The following is a 26515-nucleotide window of genomic DNA, read 5'->3' on the forward strand; positions in this document are numbered from 1 at the left end:
GTGCCCAGGGGGGAGCTGCCCCTCGCGGGCTTGAGGCCCGTCCCCCAGACCTGTCGGTGGAGGGGTTCTTGCTTGCTGTCCATCACACTAGGTGACCCCTCCCTACTTCACGATGCTAGCTATGAGAGGCCTAAGGATTCCATGTTCCCCAGCCATTAACTGTGATCTGGAGGACTTGGGGGCCACGTGGGGGCTGCCCCTGCCCCCCAGGTGGCACCACCACGGACTCCTGCCTCTCCTCTGATAAAGCCGGGTGGAGGGCCGGCCTCCCGGACAGCAGTGGCCTCTCCATGTGACCCCAGATCAGGCCGGGTGCCCGCCGTGGGCAGTGCTGCCTCTGGGCAAGTGCGCTCTGCACTGCAGGTCCTGAAGGCGGGAGGGGCCCCGGCTTCTAAGGAGGGGCTCGCTGAAGGCAAGCCCGGGAGGAAGACTTGTCAGCTGTCGGGGCGGGGGCGAGTGAGCCTGGAATACGAGAGAGAGCTAAGAGGGCCCTGAAGGCTCGCAGCCTCCACTGCTGGACCAGTGGATTGTGCACACAGAGGACATAGGGAGCCACTGTGGGCTCTGGAGGGAGCGAGTGGTGCCTCAGGAAGTCGTGTCCAGGGATTACGACAGCTTTTCAAACAGACCATTTTCTTGGCCCTCCCAGGGCTCTCCAGGGGAGAGAGGTCCAGCCGGTGCTGCCGGACCCATCGGAATTCCGGGGAGACCTGGGCCGCAGGGACCTCCAGGGCCGGCTGGAGAGAAAGGGGCTCCCGTAAGTACAGCCTTGGGTCGGTGGAGCCCTCCCCTGGGCAGTGCTGGGGTCGACCTCCCATCCAGCCTTGTCCTTGCCCCTGTGACAGCCCCAGGAGTATTTCCCTGGGGACTGGGGATCACCTTCTGGGATGTGTGTTCCGAGGCATCTTGACTGGGGTCTGCAGGGGGGAGCCCCAGTGTCGGCCGAGCTGGAGGGTGCCCGGGGGCACGATGCTGGCAGGGCTCGGCCTGTCTGCACCTGCACGTGGCTACGGAAGGAGGGGCAGAGGCAGTCTGTCCCCTGTGGATTTGGACTTGGTCCCTGCTCTGAGTGCCACGTGTGTGGATGGGCCACAGCTGTCTCTGTGGGAACGCTCCTCCCTGCTGGCCCAAAGCCCCATGGCTGGTCTTTTGATGAGAAAGATGGACATTTGGAACTGTCACTCCCCTTTGTTGGTCTAGGGGCAGCCGTGGGGCAAAGGTGTCCAGCAAGGAAGGATGGGAGGTGGCTAAGGGAAGTAGGACTTTGTCCTCTGTGCCCACGACAAGCCGACCTCTTGGTGAACCCCGAGTCCTGCCAGCTCTGTGAAGCCTCAGGAGCAGGGAGGAGTGTGTCTGAGAGCCACCCGCATCGCGGATGAGCCCCCTCCCTGCCGAGGCGCCCCCCGCCAGCCCCTCCCTGGAGAGCCCGCAGAGCACCCTGCGTCCAGGAGCGGCTCTCCCGGCCCCACGGCGCTACGGCCTCCCACCTGCCCCTGCATTCTGAGAGCCGCGGAGGCCAATGCCAGCTCAGCCCCCTTCTCCTTCTCTACTCGGGAGGCCCGGCGAGCCTGAGTTCTGGGGGATTCCGCAGATGTCAACACAGGCGTGTCGAACTGAGTTTGTGCTAGGAAGGTGCGATTTGCCTCGTGTGTTTCGCTCTCAGAGGCTCGTGGCTGGAGAGAACAGCCTGTGTTCCCCGGGCAAGAGCTCCCGCTGAAGCCACGCTGGGAACGTCTGCACCGCTGAGAATCTGTCCAATATGTTACTGGCAGTTTCCGCGGCATCTCACCATTCCAGCGGTGACCCAGGATCCGGCTGGATTCCGAGCCAGAAAACCAGAGCTTGTTGGGCGTCATTCAGTGCACGTGGACAGAGTGCACACGGCGTCAGGGGACGCGGCTTAGTTCATTGTTTCAAGAGTAAATATTTAAGCAGAAACCTTGCCGGAGTAGCTCTATCCAGGGAGAAGCTTGTTATTCTCCCAGAACAGATGCAGAGAGAACAAAAGGTCAAGAAAAGGTCGGGGTGTCTCCAAGAACTCCCGACCTGACCAGCAGTGTGGGACAGGGTGGTCCCACGAAAGCCCTACACCTCGCCAAGCCATTTTCTGGCCCAGCGGGGTAGAAGTGTGTCAGGATGAGACCGAACTGGAGGAGTCGGAAGTGAGTCGTGCAGGGAGGGGATGATACAAGGGGACGGTGACGTAGGACCCAATGCCGGTCACATTCAGGTCCAAACACCAAACGACGTTTCTCTCCTCTGCCCCTCCCCAGTGGGTACACCCTCTTTCTGTGTATCTGTTGGCGGAAGGGGATTCCTGCTGGGGTGAGAAAATTCAAGCCACTCACAGGGTGACGTGATGGCTGGTAAAAGTGAGCAAAGCAGGAACTCGGTAGGGGTCACTGGAGACTGCCAAGGGGGCGGTTGGGAGGAAAATGAGTCAAAGTTATAAGGATGCACAATAATAGCGGGGGGTCTATGCACGTCCGTGTGTGCATGCCCTGTGTGTATGTGTGTGCAGGTATGTTCATGTGTGCGTGTGAACATACATGGCAGCGTGCTTGTTTGTGCCTGTGTGCATGCACTTCTGTGTGTGTACATATGCATGTCTGTATGTGTGTACATGCATATCTGTGTGTGCAGGTGCATGTGTGTTCGTGTGTGCATGTGAACATACATGGCAGTGTGCTTGTTTGTGCATGTATGCATGTGTGCTTGCACTTCTGTGTGTGCACATGTGCGTGTCTGTCTGTGTGTACATACATATCCAGGTGTGTGTGCAGGGAGGATGTCTGCAGAGAAATCAAAGAGCCAGAAAGCTGGTGGAGGCTGCTCGGGCCTTCCTGGTCACTGGCTTAGATAATCCAGGCACAGGCTCAGGAATTTGGTTGGCTGGGTTTGGATCCTGGCTCTAACTGTGCCTCAGTTTCCCCCTTCATAGGATGAGTGTGGACTAAGTGAAGTCAGGCAGCAGAAGCTATGGCCCCGGGCTGGGCTCTGCTCTGGCTGGAGCGCCCCGGGTTGTGGTGACGGGCACGCCCAGGAGCGCCCACCTTCCTGCCCACGGGTCCCTCTGGGGTGATGGGCTGCTGGTGGGAGATTCCCACACCGGAGCCACGTTTGACCAGGCGTCTTCTGTCCTCTAGGGCGAGAAGGGCCCACAAGGCCCTGCTGGCCGAGATGGTCTCCAGGGTCCCGTGGGGCTCCCAGGTCCAGCTGGCCCTGTGGGTCCTCCCGGAGAAGACGGAGATAAGGTAAGAGCACAGAGTGACGCTCGGCCACACCCGGCCAGGCCGGCGGGGAGGGGGAACGGTGGGACTCCCGCGGGTGCAGGTGGGGGAGGGGGAACGGTGGGACTCCCGCGGGTGCAGGTGGGGGAGGGGGAACGGTGGGACTCCCGCGGGTGCAGGCGGGGGAGGGGGAACGGTGGGGCGCCCGCGGGTGGAGGCAGCTGGCAGACCCAGCCCACAAGCCCCCTGCAGTCCTGGTGTTAGAGGACGATTTAGAGCAGCACACACGTGACCGGCAGTAAACGAAATCCCTGGCCTGCCTGGGCACACTGGGAAACCACTTTCCTCTTGTGTCCTCTGGAAGTTGCCTCAAGCCCTGTTGTGTCCAGAGCAGACAGATGCTCCCTGTCCCCACTGAATCATTTCAGTCCTGAGCCCGCGGAGCCGCTGTAATGAGGTTTTACTCCACATCTATTTTTAAATGTCTTCGCTTGAATTATCAGGGCTCCCTGTCATTAGGAATGTGCTTTATAATCCTGACGCTATTATCGCAGGACCTTGTCTTATACTTCGTGTAATGAAGGCAGCGAGATTTAGCTCTTCAGTTAACTTTCCATTTATGATAACTCTCTGGTGACATTTCTGACTTTGTCACCTCTGTGTGGATGGCACCTTGCATCTCGGTGGAGGACAGCCTTGCCCGACAGAAGCCCCGGAGAAGGTTTTAATAACTTCTTTGGAAACACAGCGACTGCGTTGCCTGTTGTTGCGTCGTGGTCGCAGTCCGGTCGGAAGGAGCACACGGTTTCAGTGTGTCCCTTCCCGTATCACCAAGTCACAGTCGCATCAGACCAGATGAGACCTCGTCCCTTTTAGCCCTTGTCTTGAGGAGGAAATCACATCCACGTAGGGAAGCATTTCTTCTCGAGAAGCTTCTAGGGCCGCCTGCGGAGGACGCTGTTCTTCCCAGCGGAATTAATCACGGGGAGCGGGCGTGGCCTGAGCGGGCACTGGCCGCCTAACGGAACCTTCCACGTCTCCCCCCAGGGCGAGATCGGGGAGCCAGGGCAGAAGGGCAGCAAGGGAGACAAAGGCGAGCAGGTAAGCGCGGCAGTGCCACGCCGCCGGCCACGTGCTCAGGGCTGTGCACGGTCCCTACTGACGTGGCTGATGACGGATAGGACACAGCTGAAATCTGGAGTGTGTGTGTTTGGAGGATATCCGTGTGTGTGCGTGTGCGTGTCTGCGAGTGACTCTCTCGCTGTTTCAATGAACAGGAGGCATTCCCAGGGTTGGTGGCATGAAGCCAACTGGGCATTTCTGTCCCTGAGGTTTTTGGTTCTGTAACCTGCTCGTGGCCCTGGAGGCTGAAGAAACCAGAATATTCCGGCAGGGGCAGTGCCATTGACCAAACACCTGCTAAGTTCCCCTGTTTTTGTTTTTCACCTGTTCAGAAATACCCGTGTGTTCTCACAAAAGCCCGTCACTCTCCTAGCAGCTTCTTCCCGACGGTGGAAGTGTCTCTCTATCTCCCAATATTTAGATTCCGGGCAGGAAAGAGCCCTGCTCCCGGGAGGCCCTCCCCAGGGCTGTGTCCCTCCCACCACGCCAGGCTCCCACATGTCCTGGACTGGCGGGTTCTGGCGGTGGCAGTGCACACAGGATGGGGCGTGAGGGCGTTGGGTGAGCTGTGTGCACCCACACCCTCATTGAGGGGGGTCTCACGTGCTCGTGCCATGGGTGAGTGGTGGCCTGAGGTGATGCACGGTGACCTCTCGGGAGACATTGGGAGCAGCTGCCTCTGTCACCATAATGATGTGCTCGGAGTCAAACCAAGAACATGGCCATCTTCCCAGAGCCTGTGGCGTGGCCCGCACCGTCGTTCGATGTTCCCTCTGATGAATGACACCTTTGGGGTCCAAACTGATGACCTTGGGTGCATTAGCCCCTGGTGCTGACAGTCCCCAGCTTGGGACATGGTTCGCCCCCTCCCTCGGCCTTATCCGAGATTTGGGAAGCAACCCACGCTCTGTCTTGCTCCCCACAGGGTCCTCCCGGGCCGACGGGTCCCCAGGGCCCCATCGGACAGCCAGGCCCCTCCGTGAGTATCTGCGGCCGGTGACCTTCAGAAAGACCCGCACCCCTCGAGCCGCCGTGTCACCCGTGACTGGTCCTCACCTGCGGCTCAATGATTTCCCTGCAGGGAGCGGACGGCGAGCCAGGTCCTCGCGGCCAGCAGGGCCTTTTCGGGCAGAAGGGTGATGAGGGTCCCCGAGGTTTCCCTGGGCCCCCCGGGCCAGTGGGGCTGCAGGTGAGTGCCGAGTCTGCTTCAGATGCCTCCTGCATCTTGGCTGTGCCCTCTGCCCCTGGCTCTAAGGAGGGGGACACTGGCTGGGCTTCAGGGGCCTCCTGGGCCCCCCGTCTGATCAGAAGTGCCGCAGATTCCCAGAATTCCAGGCATCCCCAATTTCCTGCTCTTATTTAAACAATCGCATGTACGTCCATGCTAACTGTAGAAACTGATAATTCGTAAGAAAACAAACGGCTTCTAAACGCTGCCGAGTAATAAACTATGGACATTTGGGCACATTTCGTCCCCCTGCCTGTTCAACTCCTGCTTTCACGTACGCACAGGCACATACCCAATTTTGTTTGGGTTTTGCAAAATCTGAATCACGTCATATGTTATGTAGGAAGTTTGTACGCTGCTTTCCGCATTTGACGTTTTGAGGTGCATTGAATGTCGTTAACTGTGCTTTGAACAAATGGCTTTTTATTTATTTGGGAAACATGATTTTTAGTCACTACGCAGTAACCCGGCATCTGGCGGTGACATAATTTATCCAGGCGTTTCCCTGCTGTTGGCTCATTAGGTTTTACTGCTTTCTGGGCCCGGCCGTAAGCACCTTTGTCATAAATCTTTGCGTTCTTCCCTGGTCGTTTCCCTGGGCTGGCTTGGAGACTTGGAACCGGGACGTCTTCGTGGGTAGCTGCTCCGCAGCAGCACGCCCCAGGGCCGGGAGGCTCAGCGCCTCGTGTCGGCGGAGGTGGTCAGAACTGTGTGTGGGGGTGACAGCTCAGGGCCTCACTGCGCTCTTCCTGTTCCCAGGGCTTGCCGGGACCTCCAGGTGAAAAGGGTGAGACAGGAGACGTGGGCCAGATGGTAAGTGTGTCCGGACACCAAGACCTTGCCATGGCAGCTGGCTGACGTTTGGGGAAGTTTGCATTTCCTCTGGGCTCAATGGCCTCTCCCTGTCCCTAGGGCCCTCCAGGTCCCCCTGGCCCCCGAGGACCCTCCGGAGCTCCAGGTGCTGACGGGCCACAAGGTCCTCCGGGCGGAATAGGAAATCCTGGTGCTGTGGGGGAGAAGGTAAGGCCCTGTGCCTGCTGCAGTAGCAGATCTGTGACTGAGGAGTGTGTGTGTGTACACGTGTGTGTACATGTGTGTGTACACGCAGAAGTGTACAAGGGCCTGGCCAAGTCATTCCAACAAATACATTTTGAAACTTAGAAGAAGATTTGCGAAATGGAGCGTGAAACTCCAATGTGTTCACTGGTGGCAGCCTTTTGTGGCATTTCCAAATGGTGTCCCCCACCAGCAAAGCCCCTGCCACCGTCCCAAGATTTAGCGAGCATGGAAGTTACCGTCAGTCCTGGGAGTGCTGGAGTCGCTGAGCCTGCAGTTTCCACTTCAGCCAAATTCTGTTCCCGTAACCTGGGGCCTCCCCGTTTGGGGCCCGGATTTTAGGGCCCAAGCCCTCAGGATGACTCAAGGAACATGATGGAGCTGTGTGTGCATGTGTGTCCAGGCATGTGCACGAGTGCATGTGTGCACATCTGTATACATACGTGTGCATGCTTGTGTGTATACATCTGTGCGTGTGTGTGTGCACACGTGGTGGGTGGGACTCCCCGCCGGTGCTGCGGAGTCTGCCTGACTGTAAGAACTGACCTTTGCTCTTCTGGACAAGAGGGAAGACAGGGGCGTGCGCCTGTGCTCTTGAGCTCCCTGTGGGCCGTTTCCAGAGTTTTCTTTCTGACATTGGCCATGAAATTGAAAGATGCTTTCAATCACTGCTCATTTTTTATGATACGGAAATTAAAGAGAAATACTCCCTGCCATGCCCACAGGGGATGGCGGCATCTTTCTCCCACCGTCCCTCGGCTGCCCCTGCCCAGGCCCCCTTCCCTGTGTCCGTCCCGGTGGCCGTGGCCCCGAGGAGTGTGTGTGGCTTTCTCCCTGCCTCTGCCCTGCTGTCACCGCCTGGATACCATCCCATCTGCCCACTTTGCTTCTCTTAATGACCCTACAAAGCCCCCGGGGCACGGTTCTCGGGAAAGCCTTCTTAGGCCATGTCCCCTGCAGTCTGGACGTCCCTCCCTGCGTCCATCACACTCCTCACGTCCCCCCTCCAATCCAGGGAGCCATCTGGGGACTGGCCACCGTCCACTAACCCCTGGGTCCCCGGTACCTGGTGGCCCACAGGTGGGATTTGGCAGGTGCTTGACGCTGGGGCCGCTGTTCCCACTAGGACCTCACCGTACCTCATGTCTCCCTAGGGTGAGCCTGGCGAAGCTGGCGAGCCTGGCCTTCCGGGAGAAGGAGGCCTCCCGGTGAGTGAGTCGGCGTGGGGGGCGGGACGCACCTGAGCGGCCATGTGGACAGGTGCTGGATCAGAAGCACCTGTCCCTGCCTCAGTTTCCCCATTCATAAAATGGGAGTCATAAGCCCTCATGTGCCCACCTCAGAGTTACTGTAACAAGTCAGGGAGTGAGCACGTGTGTGCACACGTGTGTGTGCGTGTGCACAGACTTTAGCGACCGCCCATGACCAGTGGCCCACAGTGACTGCTGTCCGTGATGTCCCAGGCCTTTTCTCAGGCTACCATAAATGTGGGGGCAACTGTTGTCACCCATCACGCCAGGCCTTCAAAGTCCAGATGAACGTTCACTGTGCGGCCAGCTCGAGGGTGGCTTTGGGCCCAGGCGGCAGCTGGGGACAGCAGGTGGCCGAGGCCTCCTGGGTGTTCAGCTGCCGCCCCCACCTGAGCACTGTGGCCCTGCTGCTGTCTGACCCGGGAGTCAGTCCCTCCCGGAGAGCTGCGTCTTGGCCTTAGAGAGCCCCGGAAATCCCAGGCTCCGCGGCCATCTCGGGCACACGGGGGGGCAGTGGCTGGCCCTGGGCTGGCGCCGCAGACACTTGGAGAGGCTGTCTGGGCGTGCTGAGGACCTGGGAGGCACCCGCAGGCCAGCGCCTGCCGTGTCAGCCCTGAAGCCCTGGCTCTGCCCTCCAGGGACCCAAAGGAGAAAGGGGGGAGAAGGGCGAGTCCGGCCCTTCTGGTGCTGCGGGACCCCCCGGACCCAAAGGCCCTCCCGGAGACGACGGTCCCAAAGGCAGCCCCGTGAGTACTGCTGTGAAGCTGGGGGGCCCCGGAGCGGGGCTGGGGATCCCCGCACCCCAGAGCATGTGACTTGTCGGCAGTGCATGCTGTGCTCTGGGAATGGCTTCGGGACCCGTGCATGTCTCCAAAGTCTAGAGGTTTGCACACCGGCTGCCGTGTGACCTAGTGGACATGAGGGCAGGCGTGGGCAGAGGAGGAAGCCTCCGGGGAGTCCCCTGCACAGACTAGCGGCCGCCAACATGGACGCACACATGACAGTCGCCCCGGGGGATGCCCCGCCTCTGGCCTGCCCTGATTTGGCATCGGAGTGGCTTCGGAGAGGCATGTTCTAGAAACCTGAAGGTCCAGGTTTTGGTCTCTGCCTGGAGCTCCCGGGAGTGGATGTGTGGGCAGGACGCATGCTCCGGAAAGCAAGAGACCGGCTGAGCCTGACTCTGCCCACCGGCCAGGCTTGCTGGCTTCGTGCGACACTGCACGTGACAGGGCTTCTGGGTCATAGTGTCCCCCGAAGTGTCAGAGTTGTTGGATGGCTCTAGGAGCCGGACGGTGGCAGGTGGTTTTCTGGGGCAAGTGACTGTGTGGCCAAGTGTGGTCTTAGCAGGTGGGTGATGGCCATGGCTGCCCCTCTCTCTCTCTCTCTCTCCGTTTTAGGGCCCAGTGGGTTTTCCTGGAGATCCTGGCCCCCCTGGAGAGCCCGGCCCCGCGGTAGGTGCCCACGAGGGCAAAGGCCCTCGATCCCCACAGCCGCTGTGGCCCCTGACAGCCCCTCCCCCCTTTCTTCTGGTGGTTTCCTTTCGCTGGGGTGTGGCACTCTCCCAGGGGTATCACGTGCCGATGATCAGATGGAGAAAACGTGTCCCCCTTTGAGCAGCCGTGTGCTGGTGCCAGGGTGGATCTGATTTGGGGACAGGGCTGAGAATGCGTTGGGCACTAGTGGGTGAACTCAGGGTGCTGTCGAAGTCAGCAAGGAGCCTGGTTCTGTCCCCACAGGGTCAAGATGGTCCCCCTGGTGACAAAGGAGACGACGGTGAACCTGGGCAGACGGTGAGTCCACAGCCCTACCTGACGTCGTGGTGGGGGCTGCCGGTGTGTTCCTGGCACTTTGCAGCTTGCCCAGTTCATTGCTGAGAAAAACCTGAGCCCAGCCCCTCGTGTGATTCTCGACCGTGGCAGCGGCTGGCAAACTCCATCTGAGGGTCTGTTAAAAACTATGGACCCTCTTTTCAGAAAAGAAAAGTGCGTGCTCAGTCCTGGCATGTTCAGTCCCAGCAGTATTTTGCTCACAGTGCCAGGGCTCGCAGGGCCCGCCCCTACGCCCGGCAGTAGCAGCAGTGCTTCCCCGCACCCTGACCCCCATCCTCGCGGGGCGAGCACCCCACCCACAGGCCCTTCCTGCCTTGACTGAGCTCGAACTAGACCTTGCAGAGTGTCGTAAACACTGCCTGGAGCCAAGGCAATCTCTCAGGGATGGATCGACCCTAACAGGCCCCTGGGCAGGATGCGGCTTGGAGGGTCTCGTGGGTCTCCCTTGCCCCGCCCCTGCACCAGGCAGGGCAAACTGCTGCCGGAATCATGGACTCAAGGGCAAAAGGCCTGTGTCACTGGTTTGCCATGGGCAGCTGTGCAAAGAAGGGGTCAGGGACACGGCTCTGGGGCCAGATTCTCCTACAGATGTCCCCATTTCGCCACATGCTGGCCTGTGCCCTGGGGACGGTACGTGTCCCCACTTCTGTGTAGGGGGATGCTAAGGACCCCCCGTGGCAGGTTGTGGTGAGGATCATGCCCGTCGTGGGAAAGTTCTCAGACAGGCAGCCAGACTGCAGGCCGGGCCGTGTGCGCAGTGTGGGGCTGCAGCAGAGCAGTCCCAGGCCACCCTCTCTCGGGACCTCTGTGCTGGCCGAGGACAGATGAGATTGAGATTCCGCGAGGTTTGCCGTGGTTTCGTCTGGCAGGCCCTGGTGCTAATACTCCGTGTGTTCTTTCTCCAACACCAGGGATCCCCGGGCCCCACTGGTGAACCAGGTCCGTCCGGGCCTCCAGGAAAAAGGGTAAATAGTTCTGCAAGTGCACCCTTGGTGTCAACGCCCTGCATGACGCTTGTCCCCGCCCCCCCTGCCCCCCCCCCCGACTCCTTCACCGCCTTGGCTCACATCTGGGCTGGGCCGTGGTGCTCCGAGCAGCCCTGGTGGGAAGACGCTTGCATTTGGAGTGTGTTCCCCGCTCAGCTTCCTGCCACGTCGGCCCACTGCAGACCCGCTGGGGCCATGTGTCTGCACCTTGTGGGACAGGCCACGCTGACACCATCCGAAACATCCATCATGGGAGAAAAACAGCCGCAGAGCTGAGAGACTCCTTTTCCCCGGCTCAGATTTTACCTAAAACTCGGGACAAATGACGAGGCGTTCTGTGCACAGCACATGATCTAGCCATTTCCCGCTGCTGCAATAAACGGAGCTGCCTGGTGTGCCCAGCACTCGCGGTGTCAAACGCCACCCAGCACTCGCGGTGTCAAACGTCTCTACAGATGGCCCGCGGGGCTGTTGTCTGGGACTGGGGTCTTTGGGACCCGTGCTGAGGGCCTGCGTCCGTGTTGGCGGCAGCCAGGGGCAGACCCACAGCCCGCACCCCTGCCTGGGGCCCAGGCCTGTCTGTGTCCACATGCTGAGCTCATCACTCTGCTGCTGCAGGCCACACAAGCCACTGTTGTCCCCTTACTTGTTCCAGGGTCCCCCGGGCCCTGCAGGCCCTGAAGGCAGACAGGGAGAGAAAGGAGCCAAGGTAACGTTCCGGCCGTGCCGGGCCGTGCACACACCTTCCAGAGGGGACCGGTGGGTGGGAGGGGGCAGCGTGTGGACAGAGGAGGCCACAGAGCCGGGAGTGGTCCCTGGGGCCCTGGCTCACGGACAGCCTGTGGGGGAGAGCCGGTTCTCTCTACGGGAGGCAGCAGGTGTGGCTGGGGGCACGAGCGTCTGATCCTGGCACCGCAGTCTGCCCTCCCCCCAGCCTGTGGGGGCAGAGGCGAGTGGGTGCGGGAGTTGGGGATCCCAGGGCGGAGTCCCCCTGTGGCAGAGAGCCGGCCACACTGCAGCTGCCCACCCCTGCAATGGGGATGATGACAGTGCCCACTGCAGGGGGCCAAGGGAAAGACGGGGGGCCCAGGCAGTTATCATAGGGCCTGGCCCCTGGATCACTCAGGAGGCCGTCCTCGAAGTGAGGTGACGGGTGGGCCTGGGATGGTACCATCACCTCCCTTCTGGGGATGCCTGTTGATAAATGACACAGCAGTGGGGGTCTCCAGGTCCACCCCTGCGTGGGAAATGGCGGCTGTGGCCACCGTGGCCGTGGTTGGTGTGGATGGAGGGAGGCTGGGCAGCCTGTTGGCTGAGGAAGTTAGCGGGAGCGTTGGCCAGGGCAGCTTACATAGTGGTGTGGAGAACCGGAGCAACCCGGATGCCACTCGGTGCTTGCCGCCCTGCAGGGAGAAGCCGGCCTGGAAGGCCCCCCTGGGAAGACTGGCCCCATCGGCCCGCAGGGCGCCCCCGGGGAAGCCGGGGCCCGACGGCCTGCGTGGGATCCCAGGCCCCGTGGTGAGTGGGCTGGGCAGGCCCGGGAGGCGCAGGGGCTGCTGAGGGGAGAGGTGTGGGCCCCGGGGCACTCACGCGGCGGGTCTCTGTGTTTCAGGGTGAACAAGGTCTCCCGGGGTCCCCAGGCCCGGACGGTCCCCCCGGCCCTCTGGTGAGTGACATTCCCCAGGGCAGTGGGCCCGGATTTGCCACCTGAACTTTCTGGGATGAGGACTCTGACCCCTCTCCCTCCTCCCACAGGGTCCCCCAGGACTCCCCGGCCTCAAAGGAGACTCTGGTCCCAAAGGTGAAAAGGTAAGGGGACCCCAGGCCCCCCTCCCATATCCTCGGCTGCTGACGCGGGCCCGCATTGTCACGGGCCTGCTGTGAGCTGTGAGGGGTCCTGGGGGGTCAATCAAACAAGGGGACATGGACCTCTGCTCTGGAGGCTCGTCCCCACCTGCAGGGAGGTCCCCACGGCCCCGAGAGCTGGCAGGGAACTTCTGGCTGATGCCGAGGCCCCGGCTGGAGGGCGTCTGGCACCCCAGGAGCAGCCACTGGCCCTGGGCACGGTGGCCTTGGCCCTCCCCCCGTGGGCATTGTGGGGGCTGGGCAGCGGGACGGAGCCCGTTCACTTTTTAACGGCTAGTGATTTTTTGCTACTTACACTGACTTATTTACAAACGTAAAATGTACTCACAGGCCACACAGTCGTACGTAAAGAAGGGAACGAGGCCTCTTCTCCCTCTAGTGTCTACCCCACCCGCCCCCAAGCCCCAAAGCAGGGAAAGCCGGGGGATCCTTCCGGAACTTTCTGTGGGCTATATAAACATGCAGAAAAACATATAAACAACCGTATAAAGCACATGCCGTGGATTCTTCTCTTTAAAGGAAATGACAAATGATTATAGTCTCTGTGATTCTTGCGGCTGTCCTTCTGTGTCCGTCCGCAGAGTTTGTTCCAGTTCTTTGCGAGAGCAGGTGTGCGCATTCACCACCGGCCACGGAGAGAGGACTCACATAGAAAGACATAAAAATTCCCATTCCGGAGCAGCCCTTTCGTCCCTCTGGGCTGTGTCTATGTCGCCGTCTGTTTTCAGGCGTGACTTGTGCCTGCGGTTTGTTCCCTTCCAGGAGATGCTCGCTGGTGGCTCGCTGATGGCTCCGTGGCTTCCGTGGCAGGGCTATCCCGCTGCGGCCCCTGGCCCAGCGTAGTCAGGTGTGAGGCAAACGCCCCTTCATGTCTTTGCTTTCCAACAGGGTCATCCCGGCCTGATTGGGCTCATCGGACCTCCGGGTGAACAGGGTGAGAAGGGTGACCGTGGCCTCCCCGGCCCCCAGGGCTCGCCGGGTCCTAAGGGAGAACAGGTGGGTGAGATGACCTCTTGCCCTGGGCTGGTGAGAAGCAACTAAGAACCCCGGGCTCTAGTCCCCAGAGGACCTGAGGCAGGTTAGAGCCTGGAAGGATGTCCTCGTGTCCGGCAGACCCAGGCGTCCTACTTTGCAGACAGGGACTGTTGTGGGGGACGGGCTCTCCCAGGGCACAGGGAGCTGCGCTGACTGGCAGGCAGTGCCCCCTCCGCGTTGCCGTGGTGGCCTCAGAGCTGGAGGGACTCAGGGGTCAGATCACGTGTCTCCCCACAGCCACAAGGAAAGCACCCCTCTGTGCCCACCCTCTTTGCTCACTTGCCCCCGACCCACACCGTGGTCTTGGCAGTGCTGCTGGTGGCAGGGGCTGACCCAGAGGTGCAGGCTGGAGGATCTGTGGGCCGCTTCAAATGGCCCAAAGCCGGAGTCGTCCCTGCACGACCAAGGACAGGGAGGACATCATGCCTCCCTGGTGACGTTGGGCTGCCAGCCTTCCACCACCCTTGCTCGTGGCTTAAGCCCCGGCGACAGTCTGTGTGGAGTCTGGGGCTCAGGTACAGGGGCTCGGGGCACCCCCCGGCTGCGCGGGCGCTGGTGGCAAAGCTCTCGGAAACTGCTCTGCACCACCACCCCGAGCTGCGCGGGAAGGAGCCAGCCGGGGAGGGGGTCCGAGCAGAGGTCATGTGCTCCGAGGATGCTAAAAGCACATCTAGAGGCTGGGCAGGACAGACAGACAGGAAAAGACTGCAGGACGCTCACTGCCCAGCCTGGGCTTCTTTTAGTGGGGACACCAATGCCATGAACAGAGACAGAGAAGGGATCAAGTCAGGGCCGGGGCGTCGGAGCAAGCGTGAAAAGGGATGTCTCAACCCAAAGTCACCTCCCCGTGGCCCTGTGGGTGCAAGACAGTCCTTCCAGCCCGGACAGGGAACAGCGCTGGGGGCTGTCGGCCTCGGGGTGATGCTCAGGCCTGCCAGGGTGGACGGCTCCCCGGACAGTGCTCCGGCCCTGGGACTGGAGAGCAGCCCAGACACGGCTGTGACGGGCCGGAGGGGTTGCCGTAGGGAAGAGACAGTCGGGGGGCTGGTGACACACTGTGCCACAGTTCCTCCTCTTCTGAGGGTGACGACTTGTGCTCTCTGCTCCTTTTCAGGGTATCACTGGCCCCTCCGGCCCACTCGGACCCCCCGGCCCCCCTGGCTTGCCGGTGTGTATCTGGGGGGGTGGGGGCAGGGGTGGGGGGATCTGGGCCTCGGTGGGGCTGGACAGTTACGTACAGTCACTTGGACAGCAGAACGGACCCCATTAATGGGGTTAATGGGTACATTTGCCCATGAACCCCACACTGGGGTTTTCAGTGACAGGAGCAAGGAAGCGGGGTTGCTGGGCCCTGGTTTCTGGTTGGGGAGCTGGGGCCGGAGCCTCTGCCTCTGGGCCCTTCAGGGAATGAGGACACCTGTCTGTGGTCTGTGGGCACCTGGGGGGGGGGCAGGTTGCAGTACCTGGCTCTCCAGGCCCTCAAATCTGCATGAGCAGGCTGGCTTGACCCAGACCTGAAAAGTTGGGGTCCCCTCCTCTGCCCCTCAGCCTGGGGCCCCCCACATTGCCGGGAGATAGTACCCCAAGGGCATCCCGGAGGCCCGAGTCTCTACTTGCCCCCACCCGGTCTGTGCAGGCTGGGCCTCGGAGACGTGTGTCCCAAGGGGGGACATGTGTCCCAAGGGGGGACGTGTGTCCCAACGGCCGGCCCCTGCTGTCTGCAGCGGGAGAGGAGGCAGAGCACATCTGTCCAGCCTGCTGAGGCCAGGGCGTGCTCTTTTCCCCTGTCCTTCGGTGGCCGCCTGAGCTGTGACCTCCCAGCTTGGCAGGGAGGCAGGGCAGCCCCGTGCCTCTCTGTGGGACGAGTGCCAGCCACGCCCTGGCCTTGCCCTGCCTCCGCCAGGCAAGTGCAGACGCAGACTCGTGGGTGGGGGACACAGGCACAAGGGGGTGAAGCCCAGGCAGGGCAGGATCGTTAGGCTGGGCCCAGAGATGCGGGGCCTGCTCTCTGACACTCTGTCCTCCGCTCCTACAGGGTCCTCCGGGTCCAAAAGGTGCTAAGGGCTCCTCGGTAAGTACTGCCCTGACCCGGGCAGCGGGGCTGAGCGTGGTCCCCTGCTGAGAACTGCCCTGGACGCCGTCTGTGCTCAGGGTGGCCCTGGTCTTGGGCTCTTCCTCCCTTTCCAAATTGTCTGGGCACGTCTCAGACCAGACGCCAAGGCCGCTTGCCCCTGCCGTAGGAAGGACCCTGTCCCCCAAGTTCTGGTCTCAGGGCGTGCAGGAGCGTGGAGGGGTCTCTGCTGTCCCCATCCCTCCCCCTCACAGGTTTCGGGGACCATTCGAGAGCTGAGGGTGGATTCAAAGTCATCAGGTGCCCCTGTGACCACGTGTTGGTTCTATTCTCCTTCCCCAGGGTCCAACTGGCCCAAAGGGTGAGGCAGGCCACCCCGGACCCCCCGGCCCGCCGGTACGTATCCCTCGGAGCAGGGGTGGGGGGCGGGTGGTGGGGGTTCTGGCTGACTGCGTGGGTGTCACGGGAAGCATCTGTTTGTGGGGCTGAGACTTGATGAAACCTGTGCTGGGTGCCTGGGTGGCTCATCCCTCGGGGGCTTGTCCCTGGGGGGCTCATCCCTTGGGTGCAACAGGGAAAACTGAGTCACACAGGCCTGTCCACAGGGCTCACGGTCCAACTGGCCCTGGGAAGAACAGTGGGCCAGGTGAGAGAGAGAGAGATTGCGTGCACACACACATGTGTACATATGTGTGTATATGGTACATGTGTGTGCGTGCATATGGGGTGCACCAGGCCAGGCCCCCCAGGTGCGGTTGAAGCTTGTGGTAAACCAGGTGTGGCGAGTGCACCAGGGACGCCCCCTTTGGCCGTGTAGTCTCTGCCCGCCGGGGCCGCCTGGAGGTGAAGGGCTCTTGGGTCAGCAGCCCCCACTGGCCCCGGCGGGCTGCAGGGACGGGGGCGGGGGAGATCTGTCACTTTCTGCAAGGCTTGGTCCAGCTGAGGACAGAACAGCAGACAGGGCGCGAGGCCACAGAGGCAGGAGGGGCTGGGCCTCGGGGCACCCAGGACAAGGCTCACGGAGAGGCACTCAGCACAGGCAGAAACCCAGCAGAGGGGATGGGTGTGGAATGTTCCAGAGCCAGGGAAGAGGGAAGAAAGCGGTGCCGGGATAGACAGATGTCTGTGCAGCCCAGGTGCCCAGGTGGCCCCCACCACCCCAGGCCCCCTCGAGTCCCCTCCCACCCACCACTCCCTGTCCTGCACCCCAGGGCCCCCCGGGCGAGGTCATCCAGCCCCTGCCGATCCAGGCGTCCAGGACGCGGCGGAACATCGACGCCAGCCAGCTGCTGGACGACGGCAACAGCGAGAGCTACGTGGACTACGCGGACGGCATGGAGGAGATCTTCGGCTCGCTCAACTCGCTGAAGCTGGAGATAGAGCAGATGAAGCGGCCGCTGGGCACGCAGCAGAACCCCGCCCGTACCTGCAAGGACCTGCAGCTCTGCCACCCCGACTTTCCCGACGGTGAGGGCCGGGGCAGCGGGCCGGCCCACGGGGGCCCTGGGACAGACAGACTGACGTGAGGACAGCAGCCAGGCACCACCTCCCGTCTTGGGGTGCAGAGCAGGGGGCTCCCCGGGTTGACCTCACGGGGGCACTGCAGGGGTGAGGCAGTGCGGTCCCAGGAGGCAGGGAAGGAGGCCAAGGCTGTGAGGCCGGACAGCCGGGTTCTAGGCTCGCCTTAGCTGTCTTTGGGCAGTAGCCTGCGGGCCCCGCCTCATGTCCACCTGTCAGGTGGGAGTGAAAACTCCCTGTGGGAAGACAGTGACCCGAGACCGCCCTCGACGTGCTTTTGGCTGGCACATAGCAAGGCCCCAGTGAGGGTGCGCGTCGGGGTCAGTGTCAGGCCGGTACCTGAGCGAGCAGGCTTTATACCCTGTTTACCGCCAAATCCTAAACTACCCCCTCGCTGTCAGCAAATCCCGCACCTGCTGCACAACAAAATCACACTGGCCGTCTTCCCTCCGGGGAGCCTGAATGCTTCTACAAGATTCGAGGGAGTCTGTAATTCCAGTAGACCCTGATTCCACCTGCATGAACTGCCAGAGTTCATTCCGGAACATTCTCTGCATTTCTGTCCACCCAGAGAGTGGGCCGGGCCCCCCCACTCTGTCCCCAGAGCATGTGTGCAACGTGCTCCACGCTCCCGCTGGGTTCTTGGTGAACGAGCGTCCATGTGTCTCCACGGGCCCAGCAGTGAAACAGGCCCTGTTAGTGGCGCTGGGGCGCTGGCCGGCATTTTACCTGCAGGACTGGAATGTCGCAGCAGCTTCTGGAACCAGCCGGGGAGCAATTCTCATAACCCTGCCTTCCTCCCTGTCCCTGAAATCCAGGTGAATACTGGGTAGATCCCAACCAAGGGTGCTCCAGGGACTCCTTCAAAGTTTACTGCAACTTCACGGCCGGAGGGTCGACGTGCGTCTTCCCGGACAAGAAGTCGGAGGGGGTGAGTTCCTGTGTCCCCTGCTCGGCCCGGCAGGCTTCATCCAGTGACAGGGCAGGCTCGGGGCTTCACGGGTTTCTCGTGTACGCAGCTTGAAGGCTGAAAACCAGGAATCGAGCAGTTTCGTGAGTGTTCTTCTAGAAGTAGGCCTGAAGTTGTTTTAGGAAGAGAATTTTTATCAGTAAAATGGGTTTATGCAGCCTAGGTTACGGAAGGCTGAGGCTTTTCCACCTGCCACCCAGTGTGGGGACTTCACCCGCTGGGTGAAAAGCCTTTCTCAGGCGACTCAGTGAGACCCTCTGAAACCCCAGTGAGGGAATTTGGGGACAAGTATAATAAAGTGACCCAAAGACATCTGGAGGCTACCCCTGCCTAAATGCATAGTACCGGCTTATTTCCATGGGGTTTGCTCCAGTCCCTTCCAAGTGCTTTATTGTAAAGTCTGTCTGTAACAGTAAGGAATTAGGGGTGAGTAGCTCGGTTCTGAGTCATTGACACTTTGTGGAATGTCACTTAAATAGCCCTTCCAGGGGCCTCAGCTCTGCGGCAGGAGTTTGTGTGGACAGGTGCGTGCGCACACGGATTTGCGGGTGAGGCAGGCATGTGCGCGGGCCTGTGTTGTCCTTCAAGCGTGCACCTGGGGCAGGGGCCACATTGGCCCAGGACAGAGAGGAGGACAAGGTCCCTTCTCTAACCGGGAGGATGACTAGGACTCCAGCCTTCAAGCCGGCATGAGCCTGAACAGACAGTTCCTCCGTGAGGTCCCCCTCGGAGGCTCACTCTTGTCACGTGACCCCAGCTGGAGGCCGCTGTCTTCTGGAGGCCACAGCCTGTTTGCCACGTGGGTCCAGCACATACGTGTGCTGCGCTGCACAGCTGCAGCTTCCCAGTGGCCTCGGGGCCCGCAGGAGCGGTTCCTGCCGGAGGGAGAGCAGCTAAGTTCTCCCTGGGGGTCGCCACCCCATCACTCCCTATATCACACCTAAACGCGGTGAGTGCCAGCACCCCCTTGGGGCGGAGCCTGCTGGCGGCGCACGGCACACTGGCTGGGAGATTTGTGGGGCTCTCGGGCATGTGTGCCTTCCCCCACCTTGACGTTGTAAATCCTCCGGAACCTGCTTTCCTAGCAGCCAGCCTCCCGCACTGTGGAAAGAGGATTCGCGCATCGGGCCCTTCCACCTCAGTTCTTGCTTCCTTCCGTTTGGCCGGAGGCCGGGACAGAGTTCAGTTAGGAGGATGTTGCTTCTCATCCCTCTTTCACGGCCTGTCCTCTGCAAATGGCCTCGCTGCTGGAGAACTCGCGAGACAGACTCCCTGATGCGCGGTGGCTTCCTGGGCAGCCGTGGCTGGTGTCAGCAGCCTGAGGCCCCTGGGTGACCCACAGCTCCTTGCTCTTCCCCCCAGGTGTCCGCGGCCGGGCCGTGGCCACTCGGCCCAGAGCAAACAGAGACCCTCCCCGGGTGGCCGTGGGCCGCAGGCCTCCTTGGAACTGCAGGTTCACAGCAGAAGGTGGGGGTGAAGCTCGTGCTTGCCCCATCTCTGGACTGTCCCAGGCGGAGGTTACCCTCATGTCCCCGAGCTTGGCGTCGACAGCAGCAGACTTGGAAACAAGGGAGAGGGCGGGAGAGTTCTGGGTGGGGCGAGAGGCAGGTTGGACACCCCTTTTCCTCCAGTGGGTCCCCTTTTCTGGCGCTCCTGGCACAAGGCCCCTCGGAGGAGAAGGCTGGGGAGTCAGTGTGGATCGGACTTCCGCTTCCTCACCACGAGTGACTGGGGCCCGGGCCCTGTGGGACCTGCGTCAGCCCAGGCTGGGGACGGGCTGCCCCCTGGGCTCTTTCTCTACACACCTGCCCCAAGTAAACCCACGGGTGGCTGCGGTCCCCTTGTTCCTGCTCGTGCAGCCCAGCAGGTCTCCCTCCTAGAGGAGGGCCCAGCCGTCCATCCATCCGTCCCACAGCATCACCACGGCCTGCTTGGCTGGCCTGTCCCCTGTGTCTGCCGCTCAGCAGACCCCACCTGGGGCCCTCCCAGAGGGGGCAGGGCTGTCCCTGGTGACAAAGTGTGTGGCTTCGTGCTGCGACTCCAGGAAGGCCCTGGAGGAGCTGGCCTTGGTCTCTTGTCAGCAGGAGACCAGCAGGGGCTTGGAGGGTCCCCAGTCCCCAGAGAAGACCCCCACCACACACACACACAATGCGCATACACACCACACCACGCACACACCACACCACACCACACACATACAAACACAATACAGATGCACATACTACATGCACATACACACCGCATACCACAAACTGCAACATACACACCACAAACCACACCACACACACATAAACACAGTGCAAGTGCACATACCACACACACAGCACACACACACATACTCCACACTACACACCACACCACACACGCACAACTGGCGCGGCCCCCGGGCCGTGAGGACAGGAGAGGATGCCCACACATCCCTCGCCCATCAGGAAACGTTGGCTTCTGTTGCCTTCAGCACTAAGGATCCTTCCTTCATTCATTCATTCATTCATTCACTCAACAAGCACTCCCAGCAGCCGCTGAGGCCGAGCACGTGCTCAAGGCCTGAGTGTGAGGCCTGCTAAGTGCGACCTGCCCGCGGAGCACCCTGGCAGGCGCCTGGCACCTGTTATCACCCTGGGCTGTTGTCCTCATCTTCATCGTCCCAGTCTGTCCCCGAGGGCCCTGCTCCCAGGCTCCCACGGCGAGCCAGCCCCCAGCGAGTGCCGCCGCAGCGCCCGGTGACGTGACGGAGGACGCAAGGGCCGGGGAGCCAGGGCTCGTCTGGACGCGGGAGAAGTAACCCTTTCCTTTTCTGTTTCTCTCCCTCTTCGCCTCCCCTGCCGGACGTTTAGGCCAGAATCACTTCTTGGCCCAAAGAGAACCCAGGTTCCTGGTTCAGTGAATTCAAGCGCGGGAAACTGGTAAGGTGCTTCTCGCGGCCGCGCGGTGTGGCCATAAACCCGCCCGTCTCGTATCTTGCAGAGTAAAATGGCCCGCTGGCCCAAAGAGCAGCCCGCCACCTGGTATAGTCAGTACAAGCGCGGCTCCCTGGTAAGTGGCCATCCTGGCCCGGCCACCGGGCGCTGTGTGCTTGCGACACGGCCGGCTCACGGCGGCTCAGGCTGGCTCACGGCTCTGCTTGGGACTAACGGCCGCCGTGCGACACACCTGCTCTTGCCGTTTGGCCAAACCGCTCCACGCCGCGTGACTGCAAGATTCAGCTGGGTGTGGAGTCCCCACCTCCCGCCCTCCCCATCCCAAGGAGACTTCATTTCAGCCTGGAGTAGGCGGTTGGTTTTCAGTGTAGACTTAGTGCACCCAGAGCTGGGTGTGAGCCCCACACCAGGCCGGTCCACCGCCTCCGACCGCAGGGCCCCCGCTTCCTGGGAACTGAGGTCAGAGACTCCAGGGGCCAGGGGCTCCCGCTCAGTCCCGTGGCAGGTCAGAGGAAACGGATCCTCGACCTCCCAACTATGCCGAGTTCTTGCCGGGACCCACGCTGTCCCTCCCCTCTTCCTGCAGCCCAGGGACCCCTGACGGCCCACCCGGCCGTGCGGCTCTCAGCTGCACCCTGCACGACTGTGTTGCTTGTGTTCTAACTCCTGGGGGCCACACTTACATGACCCGTCCCTGAAAGGACGACAGCTTGGCATTCCTTGAAAGAGCCACACTTTTGTGGCCAGCGTAGACACCAAAGCTGGTTTGGACCCACGTGTGGGCCCAGCGCTGCCTCCGTACCGGGCAGCATTTCCCTGCAGGTCGCAGGTTGGGTTTGGGCCCTTTTCTGGAATAAAGCCAAGTCCTGTGCTGGTCTCCAGCAAGTGAGGGGATCAACCTTCCAGAATGCAGACGGGCTCCAGGTGCCATCGGAGCCCAGAGTTCCCTTCCTGGGATCAGGGGGCCCTGGACGGACATCCTTTCTCACCCAGCAGCCAGCCTGGCTTATGTGGCTTCTGGCCTGACCATCAGCCCCTGTCGCTGCACCCTGACAGCACCAGCCCCAGCCCCTCCGGGAGGGTGCAGAGGCCACGTCCCCCCCCCAGGGATTCAGAGAGCAGTGGCTGCTGGCCACTTTTGCTCTGTCCACGCCTCTGAAGCCCGCGGTCCCTTACCTGGACACTTCCTGGCTAGTCATTGGTGTCTTGTGCCCTTGTTGACGCTCAAGCCATTCCCGCTGCTGCCCGGTCGCTGACGGTCTGTGCACACTCTCCCGCGTGTGCGGGGCCCCCTCTGCGTGCTGCGCTGCGGCCCAGGCACCTGTCCTCCTCCTCCTCCCCCGTGTTGCCTCTTCCCCCTCGTTTGTCCTCCCAGTGAGCGGCCGGCACAGGAAGGACCTGAATGGACAGCACTCAGGGAGGCCAGTGGCCAGGGCCACTCGGCCTGGGTGGACAGAGGGTGGGGACGTGGGCGTAAAGGAGCAGGCAGGGAAGGGGCCGTGGGGGGCGAAGCTGCCGAGGAGGCGGCAGGGTCCGTCCTGCGGTCCCGCTGGGTTACCGCCTGCGCGCAGCCCCGCCTCCCCTCCCGTGACGGCGCTCGGTCTCCAGGGTCCCTCTCCCCACCCTCCCAAATGTGAAAAGTGGAAAATGTCCACTTTCCTCATTCGGAGGAAGCAGTTATAAAATACCCGCCATGGCTGCCAGCCCACGTGGCTTCCTCCGACTGCGGCCCCCCATTGACGGGGGCAGGGCGTGCAGGGCCTGCAGGGGAGACTCCCGCTTACCCCTGGGGTCTTCCCGCACCCTCACCTCTCGCTCTGGGAGCTTCCTCCGTGGGCAGGAGGCCGGCGGGGGTCTCCCCTCAAAGGTCTCGGGCTCCCCCTGCGGGCGCTGCCCGGCCCCTGCCACGCTGAGACCACGCCGTGGCGACCCCTCCCCGCAGGAGGCCGCGTCTGGCCCTGGGGGTCTGGGCTCCCCGCAGGCGGGTGGGCGCTGGGCTTCAGGTCCTTCCTGGCGGTGCTGCCGCGCCCCCGCCGCATGCCCGCTTTCCCGAGTCAGTCACTTCCGCCCAGACGAGCTCCGGAGGCGCGGACCGCGGTTGGTATCTCGCTTTCCTCCTCAAGGGCCACCGGAGTTGTCCTTGGCCCGTCCGCACGCGTGTGGAGTTTGCCGGTGGCTTGGGGACCCGGTGTGTCCCACAGCCCTGGCGGGAAGGGGCGGCCTCCCTCTTTCCTTCCGGTTCTCTCTAGCTGGAGCTCTTCAAAAAGCAGGTTATGAAGCGTGTCCCCCCCACACCCCCGGCCCTCACACTCCCGGCGATATTGATTTAAATTCCTCACGTGTTCCACGTGGGTCTCTTGGGGTGGGCTGGGGACAGGGTCTGAAGCAGAATAGTGTTGGGGTGGCAGCTGCCCAGGGGTGGGGACAGCTGGTCTCAGACGCTGGTGTTTGTCTTCCCCAGTCCCCGACGCTGCAGCCCGGACGGGCCCAGCCCTGCTCAGCCAGGCCTTCCCTAAGAAGCGCCTTCGGGGGCCTGCGGGGCGGGGAGAGAGGGCACAGGCCTCGTTTCGGGGGCTAGGAAGCAGCCTCGTCCCCGGCACCGTTGAGTGCTTCAGAAAGCTTGAGTTTGCAAAAGAGATGCCGAAATTGAGACACATCTCTTGGGACCCCCTGCCCCTGGGCTGGCTGAGCTGGACAGCCCAGCTTTGGGTACCCAGCTGGTGACGCCCGAGAAGCCACTTGAGACGTAGCCTGTTATCTTTCCCTGGCGCCTCCCCTGGACTTGCCGTAGGGCCGGGACTCTCAGTGGCAGTCCTGTCACCAGAGTCCTGGGCTGCCCCTTCCGCACAGCAAGGCAGCTGACGGAGCCCCGGCCGCAGGAAGGCCTGCTCGCTGCCCTGGAAGGCCATCCCTGGAAGGGAAGAGTGGCCTTTCTTTAGCGCTGCGCCAAAGCCATCCTGTAACCCCTGAGCCCCAGCCACCACCATGGCCCTGCCTCCCTCAGGCCGGCCCTGCTGCCTGGCAGCCGCGCCTCACCCCAGTTGTCCTGAGAGCCCCCTGAGGTCCAGCTTCTCCTGGGCTACCCGACCGGGGCCTCGCCCATTCTGGGCGCTTGGCAGACGGTCTTCCTTTTACTCATGTGATCTCAGGAGCACCTTCCTTCGCTGGCCTTGGGGCACAACGATAGGGACATACGTACATGGCCCCTCTTCTCACGGAGCTCACGGTCCAGCCGTGGGGTCACACAGGGTACTGGGGCCCTGACACAGAGGCCAGGGCTGGTGTGGAGGATGCAGGGGGGCTGGGGAAACAGACTGGGGGTCCACAGCAGCGTAGAGGCTGAGGGTGAGGAGGAAGACTGGGAGCTGTTGTTTGGGCTGTGACCCAGAGGACAGCAGTGGTGGCAGCTCCTGCCAGGGCGCGGGTGGACAGCGTCCCAGGCAGGGAGGAGCCGTGCAGGGCTCGGGCAGAGGGAGGGCACAGGACTGCCAGGGGAGCAGGCAGAAGTGTGGTCCAGCTGGAGCGGGCCCCAGAGACCTCCATCCTCATCCCGCTCTCTGGCCCTGCACCCCCCACAGCCACTGGGGGAGGCAAGTCTGGCCTCTGGGCCCTGGCGCCTGGTCCGGCAGTGGCTGCAGGGTGCTCATGTTGCAGGGATGAGAGGGCCCATCTTAATGCAGGACGTGTTTTTGAGAATGGCTCCCTGTTCGTTCAACATGTGCAAACCAGGCAGCGCCAGAGCACCACCTAGGAAGGACATGCTGGGTGCAGGGCGGGAGAGGGCTGCCATGCAGCAAGTGCAGGAGGATCTAACCCAGATGGGGTTCCTGGAGGAGGTAGCATGTGAGCTGAGCCCTGAGGATAAGTGGGGGCCACCAGACCAAGAGGAGTGTGTGGGTCATTTAAGTCCCTGAAGGAGTGAGGCGTGTTTCACTTTGCTCCTGGGAGCCCCCAAGAGAGCTGGAGGGCGCTGGCCTCAGGGGTCTGTGGGTGCAGCGTGTTTCCAGGCAGTGCCCTGCGGGAGACAGGGCACAGGTGACGCACGGCATGGTGTGCACTAGGGCTTTGCTGCCATGTGTGTCCCTGCCCCACTGACCCCCGACCCTTCCTCTCCCCCAACCAGCTCTCCTACGTGGACGCCGAGGGCAACCCCGTGGGTGTGGTGCAGATGACCTTCCTGCGGCTGCTGAGCGCCTCTGCCCACCAGAACGTCACCTACAACTGCTACCAGTCGGTGGCCTGGCAGGACGCAGCCACGGGCAGCTACGATAAGGCCATCCGCTTCCTGGGCTCCAATGACGAGGAGATGTCCTATGACAACAGCCCCTACATCCGCGCCCTGGTGGACGGTTGCGCTGTGAGTGTCCCGTGTCCCCACCCTGGGTGGCATCGTGTGCCTGTGGCTCCGTGGGGCTCACTCCTCACTCAGCACCCGCCATGGGGCGCCCGCTGCGTGCCGGGCCCCAGCTGCCTGCTGGAGGGGCAGGGAGGGCCCCAGATGAAGCCCCTTCCCACAGGCAGCCCCACAGTTGCCAGAAGACTTAAAATCCCGAGCATATGTAGCCAGAGCTTCTGGAACCTTCCATAGTGCCATGGGTCAGGAAGGAAGTCTGAGGCCTGGCAGGAAAAGCCAGGGTCCCGGGTTCCTCACCATCCCTGGGTGCGACACGGGGCAAAGAGCTGAAGACCTGTTGTCGGTTCCAACTCGGAACTCGGCGCCTCCCTCTCCTCGGCAGATCCTTTCCCCGGGGGGGCCGGGACCACCTCTGGGCCTGCTCGCGAGAACGCAGCCGCCCTGGGAAATGCTCTGCAGACTCTGAGAGTGGCAGCAGCTCCCGCCGTGGCCGCAGTCACCAGCTCTCCTGGTGCCCGGCACACCCTATGCGTCTCCCCGTGGGAAGGGTGGCTCTGCTCGCAGGGCAGCGTGGACAGAGGCTTGCTGAGGCCGCGCGGCTGGTCGGGGCTGGAGCGGTGTTCACACCCCCACCCCGCTGCCCCGGCTTGCACACCCGTCCTACTCTCTGTCCGGACTGAGCCGGGCTCGCCCAGGGGAGTGCGAGAGCACGGTGCTGACTCAGGGCCTGGCCCGCCCGGGGCCCCTGAGAGCAGGACGTGGCGCCAGGCAGACCCGGGTCCCGTCCTGCCTCCCTGCCCAGCCTGAGGAGCGCCTGGCCCTGAGGCCTGACGAGTTCAGCTCCTTTGCCCTCCAAAAGGATCGGCTCTGACCGCCCGAGGGCTGCTTTGAGTTTAAAGCTGTGCTGGGACGGGGCACGGCCAGGCCACGCGTGGCAGGGGTGCCTTCACCCCGGCTCAGCCTCCCTCCCCGCACTGCCACCCTCTGGGATTCGTCTGAGCCGGTGCTTCGGTCTGACTGTGGACGTGCAGAACTCCTCCCCGTGTAGGTCGGGGAGCCCGTTCCGGGGGGAAGGGAGC

At 62.2% G+C, this 26515-nt stretch overlaps 1 protein-coding gene across 1 annotated transcript in view; it reads left to right on the plus strand.

Moving 5' to 3' along the window:
• Positions 1–26515, plus strand: part of COL5A1 (collagen type V alpha 1 chain) — a 148679-nt gene that overhangs the window by 116052 nt on the left and 6112 nt on the right. Inside the window, 25 exon segments of the mRNA XM_045563967.1 lie at positions 650–757; positions 3147–3254; positions 4278–4331; positions 5278–5331; positions 5434–5541; positions 6340–6393; positions 6493–6600; positions 7791–7844; positions 8525–8632; positions 9284–9337; positions 9623–9676; positions 10627–10680; positions 11357–11410; positions 12111–12170; positions 12172–12219; positions 12314–12367; positions 12457–12510; positions 13456–13563; positions 14717–14770; positions 15638–15673; positions 16016–16069; positions 16885–17140; positions 18010–18122; positions 21129–21197; positions 25206–25439. Of these exon segments, the coding sequence (XP_045419923.1) occupies positions 650–757; positions 3147–3254; positions 4278–4331; positions 5278–5331; positions 5434–5541; positions 6340–6393; positions 6493–6600; positions 7791–7844; positions 8525–8632; positions 9284–9337; positions 9623–9676; positions 10627–10680; positions 11357–11410; positions 12111–12170; positions 12172–12219; positions 12314–12367; positions 12457–12510; positions 13456–13563; positions 14717–14770; positions 15638–15673; positions 16016–16069; positions 16885–17140; positions 18010–18122; positions 21129–21197; positions 25206–25439 (2112 nt within the window).

Source organism: Lemur catta, chromosome 10 (assembly GCF_020740605.2).
Source record: "Lemur catta isolate mLemCat1 chromosome 10, mLemCat1.pri, whole genome shotgun sequence".
NCBI lineage: Eukaryota > Metazoa > Chordata > Mammalia > Primates > Lemuridae > Lemur > Lemur catta.